This window comes from Montipora foliosa, chromosome 1, assembly GCF_036669935.1.
Source record: "Montipora foliosa isolate CH-2021 chromosome 1, ASM3666993v2, whole genome shotgun sequence".
NCBI classification, from domain to species: domain Eukaryota; kingdom Metazoa; phylum Cnidaria; class Anthozoa; order Scleractinia; family Acroporidae; genus Montipora; species Montipora foliosa.
This window is the reverse complement of record NC_090869.1, coordinates 60,812,480-60,825,393: the sequence shown is the minus strand read 5'-3', so window position 1 is coordinate 60,825,393 and position 12,914 is coordinate 60,812,480. Positions and strand designations below refer to the sequence as shown.

General features: G+C 40.1%; 1 protein-coding gene across 4 annotated transcripts in view; it reads right to left on the bottom strand.

The window, feature by feature from the left end:
• LOC138003460 (uncharacterized) overlaps positions 1–12,914 on the bottom strand; it is a 46,297-nt gene that overhangs the window by 12,220 nt on the left and 21,163 nt on the right. For 3 of the 4 annotated variants that reach the window (XM_068849543.1, XM_068849548.1, XM_068849556.1), the window contains exons 15-24: positions 12,638–12,776; positions 12,091–12,222; positions 10,188–10,332; positions 9,732–9,837; positions 7,505–7,655; positions 7,087–7,134; positions 6,730–6,874; positions 5,624–5,729; positions 4,275–4,389; positions 1–1,326 (exon numbers count right to left, since the gene is read on the bottom strand). The exon at positions 1–1,326 is cut by the window's left edge and continues 519 nt beyond it. In XM_068849543.1, the coding sequence (XP_068705644.1) occupies positions 1–1,326; positions 4,275–4,389; positions 5,624–5,729; positions 6,730–6,874; positions 7,087–7,134; positions 7,505–7,655; positions 9,732–9,837; positions 10,188–10,332; positions 12,091–12,222; positions 12,638–12,776 (2,413 nt within the window). The remainder of the gene's footprint in view (positions 1,327–4,274; positions 4,390–5,623; positions 5,730–6,729; positions 6,875–7,086; positions 7,135–7,504; positions 7,656–9,731; positions 9,838–10,187; positions 10,333–12,090; positions 12,223–12,637; positions 12,777–12,914) is intronic. The other variant, XM_068849561.1, reaches the window with a different exon arrangement.

The window sequence follows — 12,914 nt, the reverse complement described above, 5'->3', positions numbered from 1 at the left end:
TCTCTTCCACCTCTCGCTTCAGTCTAAGCTCTTCTCTGCGTCTTTCCCGTTCTGCCCCTTCTTCCTTTTGCTTTCTTTCTTGCTCTTCCTCCACCCTTTGTTCCTCTTCTTTCCTCTTTCGCTCAGACTCTTCCCTTCGTTTCTTCTCTTCTTCCTCTCTGATCTTTCGATCTTGTTCGATTTTCTCCATTCTCCATTCAACCCTTCGTTTTTCCTCTGCTATTGTCACGTCCCTGGCTGGTTCCATCCGAATGGTAGCAACGGATATATGTGTTGGTCTTTGCGGTTCCTCTCCTTGTTTCCTCATTCTCAGTTCCGACTTGAGTTCTTTCTCTGCTTCCGCGTCAGCGAGTTCCTTTTCCTTCCGCTTCTTTCGTTCTTCTTCAAGGCGCTTCCGTTCCTCGTCTCTGAACCTTTTCATGTCCTCCTCAACCATGCGAGGCACTTCCACTGTCTTTTTCCAGTCGTCTTCTTTTCTCTTTTTCTCTTCAAGCCGATTTTTTTTATCTTCTTCTCCTTTCGTTGCTTGGAGAGTAATATCGACCTCGACAGTTCCAGCACTGTTTCTCCTTTTCCATCTTTCTTCTCTCTCCCGCTTAAGCTCCTCTAGCTTCCTCATTTCTTCTTCCATACGTTTTTTTCTCTCTTCCTCCCTCTTCTTTCGTTCTTCCTCTCGCGTTTTCTTCAGTTCCTCATCTCGTTTCCGCCTCTCCTCTTCCCGTTTTCTCCTGCCTTCTTCTAATACTGCTTGAAGCTCCAAGTCTCGTTTTTTCCTTTCCTCTTCCCACTTTTTATGCTCCTCCTCCCACTTCAGTCTCTCTTCTTCCCGCTTTTTCTTCATCTCTTCGTCGCGTTTCCTCCTCTCTTCTTCTTTCTGTCTTCTAGCATCCTCCTCATCCTTCCTTCTTTCATCTTTCTCTCTCTTCCTTCGTTCTTCATCTTCACCTAGTATCCTTTCAATTTCTTGGATTCGTTGGCGATGTTCCTCTTCAATTCTAGAGTATTCTTTCACCGAAGGGTTGATGTTTTCTTCCACCTCTTTTTCTGTGTGTTTTGTCGGTTCATCCGCTTGCCCATCGGGTTTCTCGCGTCGCAATTCAATACTCGCTAACGCCTTAATTCGCTCGATGTCCATTTCTTGGTCGTCGCCAACTGATTGCTTTCTTCTAATCTCTTGTTTCTCAATAACAAATTCAATTTCGTCGAGTTTGTTTTCTTCTGCTTCTTTTCGCTGTTTTTCCTCTGCGTCTCCTATGGTCCTGTTCTTCTCCTCTTCTTTCAGCGAGCCTTCGCCAAGGTCTGGACCGCCATTGTTGTCCACTTTTTCTGTAAACAAAGATCATGTATTTGCATGAGCTCTCAGTGAAGAGCAAACAAAAGACGGCGAACTTGACACCTGCTGCCACCTAAAAGCGAGAACGAAACTTCGAAAAAAGAGTAAACTATGATTTTTTTCCGCCGCAAATATCATTCATGAAAACGGGTAGATCAGATATATTTGAACTGACATGGAATATCGGTAATAATGCATTGTTTTTACATGTAGAATCTCCTTACGTTTCCAAAAATTTTATGCATTTTCGAAACCGTTAGTGAGATTCGAAGGCATCAAAGTGTAAAGGCTGATGTTTACGTATGTTGTAAGTGCACTGAACATTAACAGTGAGAAGGTTAAAAGCATTTATTTCTAGCACCAGATCAAGACGGCCCCTAACGAATAGATTGTGTTTCACTACTTTACGTTTTGCGACTATGCACGATCGGGATGAGATCATTTTTGAAAAGTAATAGCGATGGTTGTTAAGCAAAGTTCAATTTAAAAATTGTATGTAGATCAATGCTTGAGTTTTAGTTTGGAACGCATCACTAATTTTAGAGAAACTAACCTTCATCAATTTTGAAATCTTTTCCTGCGAGAAGATCCTTGATTTCTTCGTCAAAACAAAAATTATTTACACATTAAAGAAACCAATGTGTTACAGGAAAGGAATAGTAAATTACTCAAATCCTGAATCCACGTTTCCTCGGGCGAACAGTTTCTTCGCTTGAGCGAATATTTTTAAATAGAACCTGTTATAAAATCACCAGCGGCTGAAGTATTAGAGAGCATCAGGAATATTTATCTACAAGTCTCGACGATGTATGGAATACAAAATTTACTTCAACGTATGCAAATAAACCTCTTGTTTGCCAATGGTAATCACGGACAAAGATAACCTGTCACGTTTAAATGTGCCTGTTGGGCGAATCTAGACAATAACAAAATCAAGTTCCCTTTGAAAAGCTCTTCATGTTAAGCATCAGAGGCAAATCAGCAAACAATGAATTTTAAACAAAAATGTGCTCATGAAAAGCTATTGGGAACTTTTCAAAAAGAGAGAAGGAGCTTTAAACGTCTGTACATTAATTACAATTTTCAACAAAATTTGAAACCATGAACTTAAATAAAAGCTCTTCCGTACGACTCGTGAAACTAAAACGCCGCTTAAGTGAAAATTTTAGTTGCCTTGCTTTTAATTCTGGCAAAGTTTCAAGAAAGAAAGGGTTGCTAACAATGTAATCCCAGGCGAAGTTGAAAGTAAACATCACTGGCTGTTTTCACGAGGTAAAAATATCTATGGACAGGAATATGTGAATAACGTTGTGTGATATCCCATATCGACGCACTTTCTTAGTTAATGCTTATTCGTCAAGTTTTAGTATTTGCCAAATTAAGTGGTTTATACACCTGTGTTGTGGATCACGCAATGTTTCGGTGTATCTTTTAATACTACGGAAATAGCATAAGCTCGGATAACTTAGTCGATATTTGAGTAACAGAAAAATGCCATATATATAGGAACCGTTCCTATAACCACGCTGGAATAGTACAGCTGATTTTATCTCATGCTCTAATCTGCGCGTAGTTGTGTCTGAATTCTATAATGTTTCCACAGAGTTTATGAAAAAAGGATAGTGAGACGAGCCTTCAATATACGGTGCTTACCAAAGAAGACTTAAAGTACATCGTTTGCAGTTGAAATTACAAAGAAATTACTTTCTCTTCAGTTACTTTCGAGATCTTGAGTGTTGGGCTGGGCGGGTTTCGAACCAGCGACATCTCCCAGGTTTGTTAATTCTGAGCCTTTTTCCTGGCAATTTTTGCGTAGATTATCTTAAAGAGTGCTTGGGAATTCAATCCCTGCTGATTAGAGGATCATGCAAGTTCTACCCAAGTGATTTTGAGCTCCTAGAAGTCAACCCTTAAAATTGGTCTTCGTTTAGTGTTCCGGCCTTGTCCTCATTTACGAAAATAAAGGAAATACTCATCTTAGCATCTTATAGAAACTTTCTACATCTGTAATAATGTAGTTTTTTTTCTAAACGATTTTTTGCAAACATTTTGGCGCGACTGCTAAACCTTACACGAAAGTCTATTTTTGCCACTACAGCAAACTGCAAACCGCTAACGGCTAGGCTTAGTCTCCAGTCGCGGGTGTCTCGGTGGGGAGGATCGCGGGCGCACCGAGACACCCACGGCTGGAGACTGAGCCTACTAACGGCTAGCCGTGGTTGAAGTTTGCGGTCGACTTTGAAAACGCGTTGTTAAATGTTCCCCGGGGGGAGGAGGGGTACTACCATATATGGACTATATAGGTATGTGCCGCTGTTAAGGGTATGGTTTTCAAGCAGTTTACTCTAGCATAGAGTATATAAATCATAGCCTTTCGGTCTAGATTAGGGTATCATTTTTCACGAAACTGACCAGTCGGTTGAAGATTAAGGAAAGACTAAGGAAACCAGAAAATCCTACTCAAGAATATAAAAAAATCAAATCGGCAAAGTTTAAGTTTACGTAACGCAGCCTCAACAGTGTCAATAATTAGCTATCATGAAACACCTCTGGATATTATTAAATGTCAAGAATCGGAATTCAGACGGAAATCGGTGGAAGTTTACTCTAGTATAGGGTAGCAAAATTCAGCTGAACTAGCTCTGGTATAGGCTAAGGGTTCCAGGGTCCCAAGCGGCACATCCCCACCCAGAAATTCCTAAAGTGTTCCCCCCCCTCCCCCCGGGTAAATGCCCCTAATCTCTCTACTCGGTTCCTTGTTTTTAAGATGTGAAATCCCTTTTATCGCCACGGAAGAATCTTAGACGAGTTCCGACTCTGTTCTGCTGCGATTAATGATTGCTATGTTGGGATCTAAGCCATGCTTACATGAATCCAAACGAAAAGATCTTTAGTCAGTTTTCGTGTTAAAGTTCCATAATGCACCGGAATATGTCATTACCTTTGTCATCTCTGGTTATTTCTCGCGTGATTAATCCATCATCCTCACTTGTGGAAAACCATCGCTGACAAGAAAACGTAACTGTTTCTCCAGACCGATCATCTGCGACAGTTACCTGAAGGTTAATTACAAAAAAAGTTAAAATCTAAAAGCTCAAAAGCTACATCCTCTCAAATGTTTAAATTCTTCATCAGTTTAAAATAACAACCACATATCGAATGTCACCATGTTTCATCTGCAACTTTTTGGGCGTATAAAATAAAAGATAATCGTTGCACAATTAGGAAACGGCTTTGAGAGCCACACTAAAGTTAACTTCTCAGCACTTCAAAAGTTGAAAAGTTGTTGTCGATACTCACCTAACCTGAAATTTGGTCATTTTACGTTCTTCAAGTTGCAGCGATTTTTGACAGTCCGATTTTTGCTTATTATTTATGGATGCAACTAGCGGTATGTCGCGACTTTCAACTATTTACTCGTGCACGACTCATGCAAACGTTTATCGTAAGGGTGGCTTAGGTCTTAGTGGCCATTTCCGAGTTCATGTCTGCCTCCTCTTCAAAGCGAGTCTAAGTGCAAGGTTTTTCTTATAAAAATAGCCCAATTTCGCTATATTAAAATTCAGTCCTGAACAAAAGGCATCATCTCGATGCTTTGGGTAATAAACTCAAACAAATCCTTCTTTTTATTCCCCAGAGCCTCGAAATCATGTTCATTTTTAATATATCGGAATCGGTCCTATTACTTTTTATTCATATGTAACTGAAAAAGAACTAATCACCATCACAAACTCGAACATGGCCTTTTGACTCGACACGCTTTGTGGCAAAGTCGTTGTTGTAAGGAAGTGAACTAATTCAAATCCGACTTAGTAAGTCCCGAAACACAATTTCGTCTTTATGTTAAAACCGAGAACTTTTCAAGTCATCAAACTTTGCTTTTCGCTTTTTGTCTTTAATTAATAGTATTCGTGAATTTAGAAATCCCTGACAACCAAACCGTTAATAGCGTTTACCATCCGGTAATTTTCTAAACACTGTTTTGTTTGTTGATTTTTTTGCTTTTCGGACACATACAAGCAGTAAGGTTCAAATATTCAGGGGTATAATTATAGGCTCTTCAAATTTTATTGCATACGTATCACGAGTCCTTCTTTGCCACTTGTGACCATCGTCGACTTGTGCTTGAATTTTTTTTTTCTCTATCCCAATTGGAGATTTTGCATATTGGGTAAAAGTGTTAGAAACCTAGTATCAGCTATTTACCAAAAATGTATACTTCTCAGCCAATTAAATGTCACATAGTTTAGTTTAAAGATTCGTCGAACTCTACTATATCGACTGACTTACTTTGTCGAGGTACCATGCAGCTGCAAAGCCCGTATTATTGTGCCCAATCCTTATTTTGGTCAGTCTACCTAAATACTCGTCACTGGATATCGTGACAGAGTCTTTTCTGAAAATAAACAAAAATGGTAGAAAGAAAATCACTGCGCCAGTGTTGAGTTTTATTCAACAAAGTTATCACAACATATGTTACAGCAGTTTTTAGTTGGGCGTCGAAAGTTTAAGACACGACGGTTGCTACCGCAACGACAACGCTACAAAGCAAGAATATTATTGGTTAAAAAAGAAATAATAATCGTGTGGCACTTATTACTTTGGCGTATTCCATGAAAGAACAACGTGAAATCACCTAAATTTAGGTTTTGACAGCAACATGAGCGTAAAACAGAGAATAATTCATTTTTTAATGTTAGGTTTACAACCGTTCGTACCGATCCGGTTACAGGATACGGTTCGCCCGTGTTGTACAAGGTGAACAAGATGGAATGAGCGCTTACGATAGCGCGAAATTATATTTTTGGAGTGACGTATTCGTTGACGTTACCGCTGACCTTGCTTAACCTCCCTAATTTCGCGATTGCTCTGTATTGGATCGTTACACTCAGTGATTGTCGGAGGCAGTGTGGCCGAGTGGTTAGGGCGCTTGCCTTGAGATCCGGAGATTCCGGGTTCAAGACCCGCTCTGACCACTCGTTGAATTTGATCCTGGTAGTCCCTGGTTCAACTTCCCAGCCGCACTTGTAAATAGCCAACTGGTTTGCCTCCGGCCAGTTGGCATTCTTAACAGTTGTTGTTGTTCTGTTCTGTCGTTTCGTTGTGTTTCATTGGCCCTGAAAAGCCCCTATGGGGAGCGGTCAATTAAATATGTATTGTATTATTGTATTGTCACGTGCCACGTCCTCAGCCAGTCAAAGGCGAATATGAAACCAAATGCTGTAACTTGCACGCACGCACGCGATTTCCCGCGCTTAGCACATATTTTCAGCATCAGCCGTGATTGGTCAAAATAATTTCTTTGGTTTTCATTTTACAGTAATCGATTCCGGATAACCGCTCTATCAAGCAGACGTTTTGCCAAAAAAAAATTCAAACAAACATGATTGACTTACTGTCCTCGTTCGAAGTTGTTTCTGCTGTTGTCAAGCTTCTTTTCTCCTGAATCACCGTTTTCTCCAAATATAGTAATAAGTATATTTGCATCGGTCCCAGCTCCCCATTTGTCACCAGTGTAAATGTCAACTGAGTACTTGTATTCTGAAAAGGAAAATAAAATATTATCATCAGTTTCGAATGCTAGCCTGTATCGCCTGTATGAAGAAAAGAACGCGCGTGTGTTTCAGGAACATGCAATTTTATAATGGCTATCTTCGGCCTCTGCGGAAGCCATTCTTTCTGTCAGCATCGAAACAGAAACCTGAAGACAAATATTTCAGTTGGCTACGACTGTTTTACTGAGATGTACATACCCTCGATGGCTCGCACCTCATCTACAGATTGAAGATCAGCAACTTTCTCTACAATGAAAGGACAAATTAGCAAAAAATGGTGTTGTCACCCTATCAGTTGCATTGCTAATATTACTGATTTCTAACCGTCACATGGTATTTCGTCAAACAATACGAAACGCAGCGGTAGTTTAATTTTGTCATGGAAACTGATGCAAAAAAATTGTTTTTCTAGTAAAGAAAGCCAGCAACACCCGAGGAGCGTTGGAAGGTCCATTTCAAAGGAAGGCAAAGCCAAAGAGTACAATCTGGGATAAAATTGTACTCCTCTCGTCTAATCAGAATTGCCGGAGAAATTTACTTTCAAGTGTAGACTGGGAAATATGCTGGTAGAGTGAATCTTGAAAATCGTTGCAGAAAAAGTACAAGTTATATTTACCGCTTTCATTGACTTCAGAGACAATAGTTTCCTCATCTTTGTCATCTCTGACCAACTCGCGTAAAATTTGTCCATCGCCGTCACTTGAGGAAAACCAGCGTTGGCAGGAAAAAATCACTTCTTCCCTTGTGTTAGGATCCTCGACTGTTACCTGCAAAATGTTGTGTCACGCTAAAGCAATAATTTCGACTTTACCGAATGGTTTTTAATTTTCGCGCGGAAAAAAACTTTCACCGTCGCTGTAGTATTAAACTGCTACTATTGGTGATTGGGTTAAGAAATGTCGTGCAACATTCTTAGCCCATCAGAGATAAAGGTAAAACAAATTACTATTAGCTAATGTTTTTTTCGCGCGCTTAGCGCCGGCTGCACGTCAGTTTGATTGGCTTGTTTAACTCCCGTTGTTTTTGTTGATTGGCCAATTTTATCGCCACTTAATTGAAAAGACAACTCCGCAGATGAAGAGCAGGGAGGCAAAATAAATAATCTTTGGCTTTTAACTTTGAAATTATTTCCTACCCTCATCTGGATCAGTAGTTTTTCTTACAAAACAGTCTAGCCTCAAAACCGGTTTTATAAATTAGGTACTGTAGCCATTCACCATTTGTCTCGGTTCTTAAGTTCGTGTCACTTTTTTGAATATCCTCGGCTTACCATCCAAATAATGATCATCTTTTCTTTTCAATGGCGGGAATCTAGTTTAATGGTCTAGCATCATTTAGGACGTTCGCGCTAACTGTTTGTGCGCAACGTTACTGCGAAGGTAACGCAACTGTAATATGTTACCCCATTACTTCAAGCATTAGTGAAGTTATTATGGCGGCAAATATGCCAGGGAAAATTTTCCAGGCCGGCAGAAGAATGGCACATTTATTTCCAATTCATCATGAAACGTTAAAAAGAAAGGACCGGAAAGCTGTAAAAGGTAGCTAATCGAGTAGTGGTTAAAAGTTCTGAAAACTCAAGGAAGGTTAGTTTTTTTTTTTTTAGTTTTTTCAACTTCTTAGTTGAAAATGAATGCATATTTTTGAAGTTCGTTCCCTTTACTTTCATGAAATATTTGAATAATGCGGACCTACGAGGAAACAGTCAGATATTATATTTCACAAAAACCACACTCTAGAAGATGAACATGAGGTCAATGGAGAGATATGATACGAGACACCAACCAAATAAAGATAACACCTGCTTGAAACTTCGTTGCTATGCTCGAGAAAATTTTTTTTTTCGATTAAAACCCTTTCATCGATCGATCCTGGCTTGGGTTCCAGTCCTTCCTCGACATGTCACGCAAAACGTGACAAACGAAATTTTCCTAGAGCTTCGCTTCGAGCTACTCGTTTAGATCACCGGTGACCCCTATATTTTAAAACACGAATCACTTACTCTTCTTACAATCTACAAAATATGATGTAAATTCCGGAAGTGGTTACAAAGGGCAGCCATTGCGAAAACGCTCGTTGAACAATAACTCTACTGTTTACGACATCCCTAGCGGCATTCATTGTCTAAAAAACCCACTCCTATATTTCTGTTCACAGAAACCTTCGCTCTAACATGTTATTGTTCGTCTCGTTATGATGACCCATCTAGCGAAATTAAAGCATTTTCCCCTTTCCTTTATCTCCGAAACAAAGTCGGTGACCCCACTTTTCTTTTTTTTCCTTTTTGGAAAAAGCAATCTATGATCTGAAGTCAGGCGAGAAATGAACAAATTTCAATGTGGGAAGATTTTCGCGCGCACGTCCTTAAGGCTGGTTCTTACTTGTACGATAAGCACAAGGATGAGTGGTATACGCATGTGCAGTAGCGTCGGACAAAGATCCAGTAAGATTCAAGATGGCGTGGGAATTGTCGTGCTTGTGCTCGTGCTTTACTCACGCCGGTTCCTTCTTGTGAAATAAGCACAAGCGTGAGAGATAAGCACGAGTATATTTCCTTTTCTTGTGCTTGTGCTTATGCTCGTGTTTTTGCATATTTTACGCCCGTTTACACACGATTTTTCTTATGCTAGTGCTTGTGCTTATCACACAACTGGGAACCAGGCTTTATAATCATTGAGATGTTAGACCAACCGAACTAGTGCGATAAGTTTGAACATCTTTAAAAACACTCGGACGTTTTCAAATATCCCTTAGCCATTATAACTCTTCGTTGCTAGAGACATTGTTCCGAGCTTCCCCGATTCCCACTGACCAACATTAAAAAAGACTAAACAACAACATACCTTGTCTAAAAACCAGGCAGCGCCAAAACCACTGTTATCGTGTCCGATCCTTATCTTTGTCAATCTTCCAAGGTACGTTTCACTTGAAATACTGAACGAATCTTTCCTGTAATTAAGGAATAACTTGGAACGCTCAAATTCAGGTAGAAAACACTGGAAAGAGGAGATTCGGTGAATGAAAGAGGAACAAGAAATAGTTGCTTCCCTTTTTGAAATGCACGAGTAGAAGGTGCAAAGAAATTCGCAACGCAAAAACAGAGCACAAAATATCTGGGTCAACAGACACCTGAACTCTGTCTTTTAATACAAAGAGCAACTTTTCTGTAAATAAAGCTATGACTGGGGTACGACATCAAAAGAAAACTTGTAAACCAAAATCTAAATGAAACTTTTGTTTTGATCTACCGAGCTAATATTTTCAACTGATTTATATTTGATTCACTTAAAGTTACTTACTGCCCGCGTTCGAATTTGTTCTTGTTGTCGTCCAACTTATTTTCTCCTGAATCACCTTCTTCGCCAAAAATGGTGATAAGCACATTTGCATCGGTCCCAGCTCCCCACTTATCCCCAGTGTATATGTGAACTGGATACTGGTAACCTGTGATAAAAGTCAGTTTAACCGGAGAAAAGATGGCTAAAGAGAGAGAAATGCCCTTAGGATATAATATGAATTTCCTTGAAGTGAAATTTTGGTTTAAAATATCTGAAATGCGTTTAAAGGGACCTCGACGTAGGAAGCGCACGCACGTGACAACAAGAAACTAAAAATATCGTTTCGCCTGAGGTAGAACTGCAAACACCATTTTTAGTCATTCCGAAGAGTTCATATCACGTCCAACCTCGCACCTTCGCGCTAAGAAGTAGTACATGCACGGGAATGAGGTCTTATGACGTCATATAAATGCAGAAGTTTTACGGAAACCGGCTTCCCTTTCTTGAAATACAATACAATACAATACAATACATACTTGCTTGAGCACTTCCCATAGAGGCTTTTCAGGGTCAACGAAACACAATCAACGAAACGGCATAACAGAACAATAACAACGACGACAACAAGTGTTTCAAAATCCCAACTCGGCCGGAGGCAACCAGATGGCTACTTACAAGAGCAGCTGAAAAGTTGAACCAGGAACCACCAGGATCAAATTCAACGAGTGGGTCAGAAAAGGTCGTGAACCTGGGATCCCAGGATATCAAGGTAAGTGCCCTAACCACTGGGCCGCACTGTCTCTTCAGGCTTTGTGAAATTCACAAATCGCCAGGCAGTATGTATCCTCTACTCTCACTCTTTGACGTCTTATTTTTCTTAGATTTAAGCAACATTTTACAACTCAAACAGTTTCAAAAGCAAAGAAACTGAGTTAGTCGGACAACCAAATCTAAAAATTTTCACCTTGCATCTATTATCTGCTGTCGCCGAGAATATCAAAAGAATTTGGTTTTGAGAGGTTTGCAAGCGAATGTCGAACGTAAGCTTGCGACTGCCTTAGTTTCAATACTCTGCTTAGCAATTGGTTTAATTAATAGCATCGCTCCACACACTCAGCCAATAAGAGACAAAAACAAAGTCTATTGTGAATTCCTGCTCGTACGCGATTTCCCGCACTTTTCAACACCTGCATACGCCTGCATGGATAAACTTCGCGCCACACCATCAACCAATCAGAGGCAAAAAAAAAACCGAATGTGACCTCTTGCTTGTGCGCTTTTCACCGCCTCCATTGATAAACTTTGCGCTGAAACGACTCCATGGTGTTCACAATCAGCTCGCTCCACCCAATATCTCCACCCAGTTACTCGCTCTGAGCAATTTCATTCCTATTCCACATGGTCTGAAATAGCAGGAAACCTTCACGTAAAAATGTCCAGAAACCAACAGTTATTTTCATTGCCTAGAATTGGTTCGAAAATATGGAATGGTATCCCCTCTGAACTTCGCCAGCTGAAGAAAGCATCTTTAAACGTAAATTGAACGATCTGCTTCTAAAGTTGAGGAGATGAATGTTGATGTGCGCTACCGCCATTGATCTTTCAAAGCACATGGCTTTTCTTTAACAATTCACCTACAACATCTCAAATCATTCTTAGAATCTTTTTTCTCGTATGTACGAGGTGTTTTCTTGTCAACTGCCACGTGTCTTTCTGTTTATTTTGTTTTGAGAACCGGTAATATTGTCAGTGTAGCCTAAGTGGCCCGCCTAGAATAGCCATGCTAACTGTAGGCTACCGCGGTCTTGTTTAAACATTATTTGCTTGCAAATAATGTGAAGTGAAAAGTGAACCAAAATGATCACTTCAACTTTGATTAAACGCCACTTAACCCAGAATCCCTGTATACAATTTAATCCCAAACCTGATTCCCTTTTGACATCTTCTATGACCAGTTCACTTGTCACAGTTTTCTTTTCCTCTAGCGACTCCTCGTTTTGACCTGAGTCGCCAATTTCATGTTCAGGTGTTTCGTAAGGTGCCACCATAACTTTCTCTGTGAAAATTAAAACAGTTGAAAGAAATTTGTTTCCCTGTTATTTATCCTCTATCCTTCAATTTTATCGCTTCCGTCTCAATTTTCAAGCTAGCACTTGCCTGCTTACAGGCGAATTGCGTGTGGAAACCTAGTCTGGGAATGCGTTTTTCTGTGATGAGCAAACAAGCCATTATTAGAGGGGCAGGGAATGCTGTAACCATACATAACCAGTTACTCCAGACCTAGGACTAAGTGCCTTATGGGGACATAGGGAAAATGGAGAATCGAATCGGCGACACAGGAAAAGACGAATTGTTACTGAATTGTGAACATACCCTGACGGCTATTTATGTCGAAATTTTCCTCCTTCATAGCAGCTTAAATAGTAATCCACAGAGTACAATTTGGAATAAAATTTTTTCGCTTTCATTACCTTCAGAAACAACTGTTTCTTCATCTTTGTCATCTCTGACCAACTCGCGTGAAATCCGTCCATCGCCGTCACTTGAGGAAAACCAGCGTTGGCAGGAAAAAATCACTTCTTCCCTTGTGTTAGGATCCTCTACTGTTACCTAGTACAAAATGTTGTGTCAGGAAAGAGCAATAATTTCGTCGGTAAATTATGGTGCTTTGTTCTAAGCGCCAAAAAAAGTTCACGGTTTCTGTGGTATTACGGACTGGTTCAAGCAAGGACAGGGACAATAGGGTCG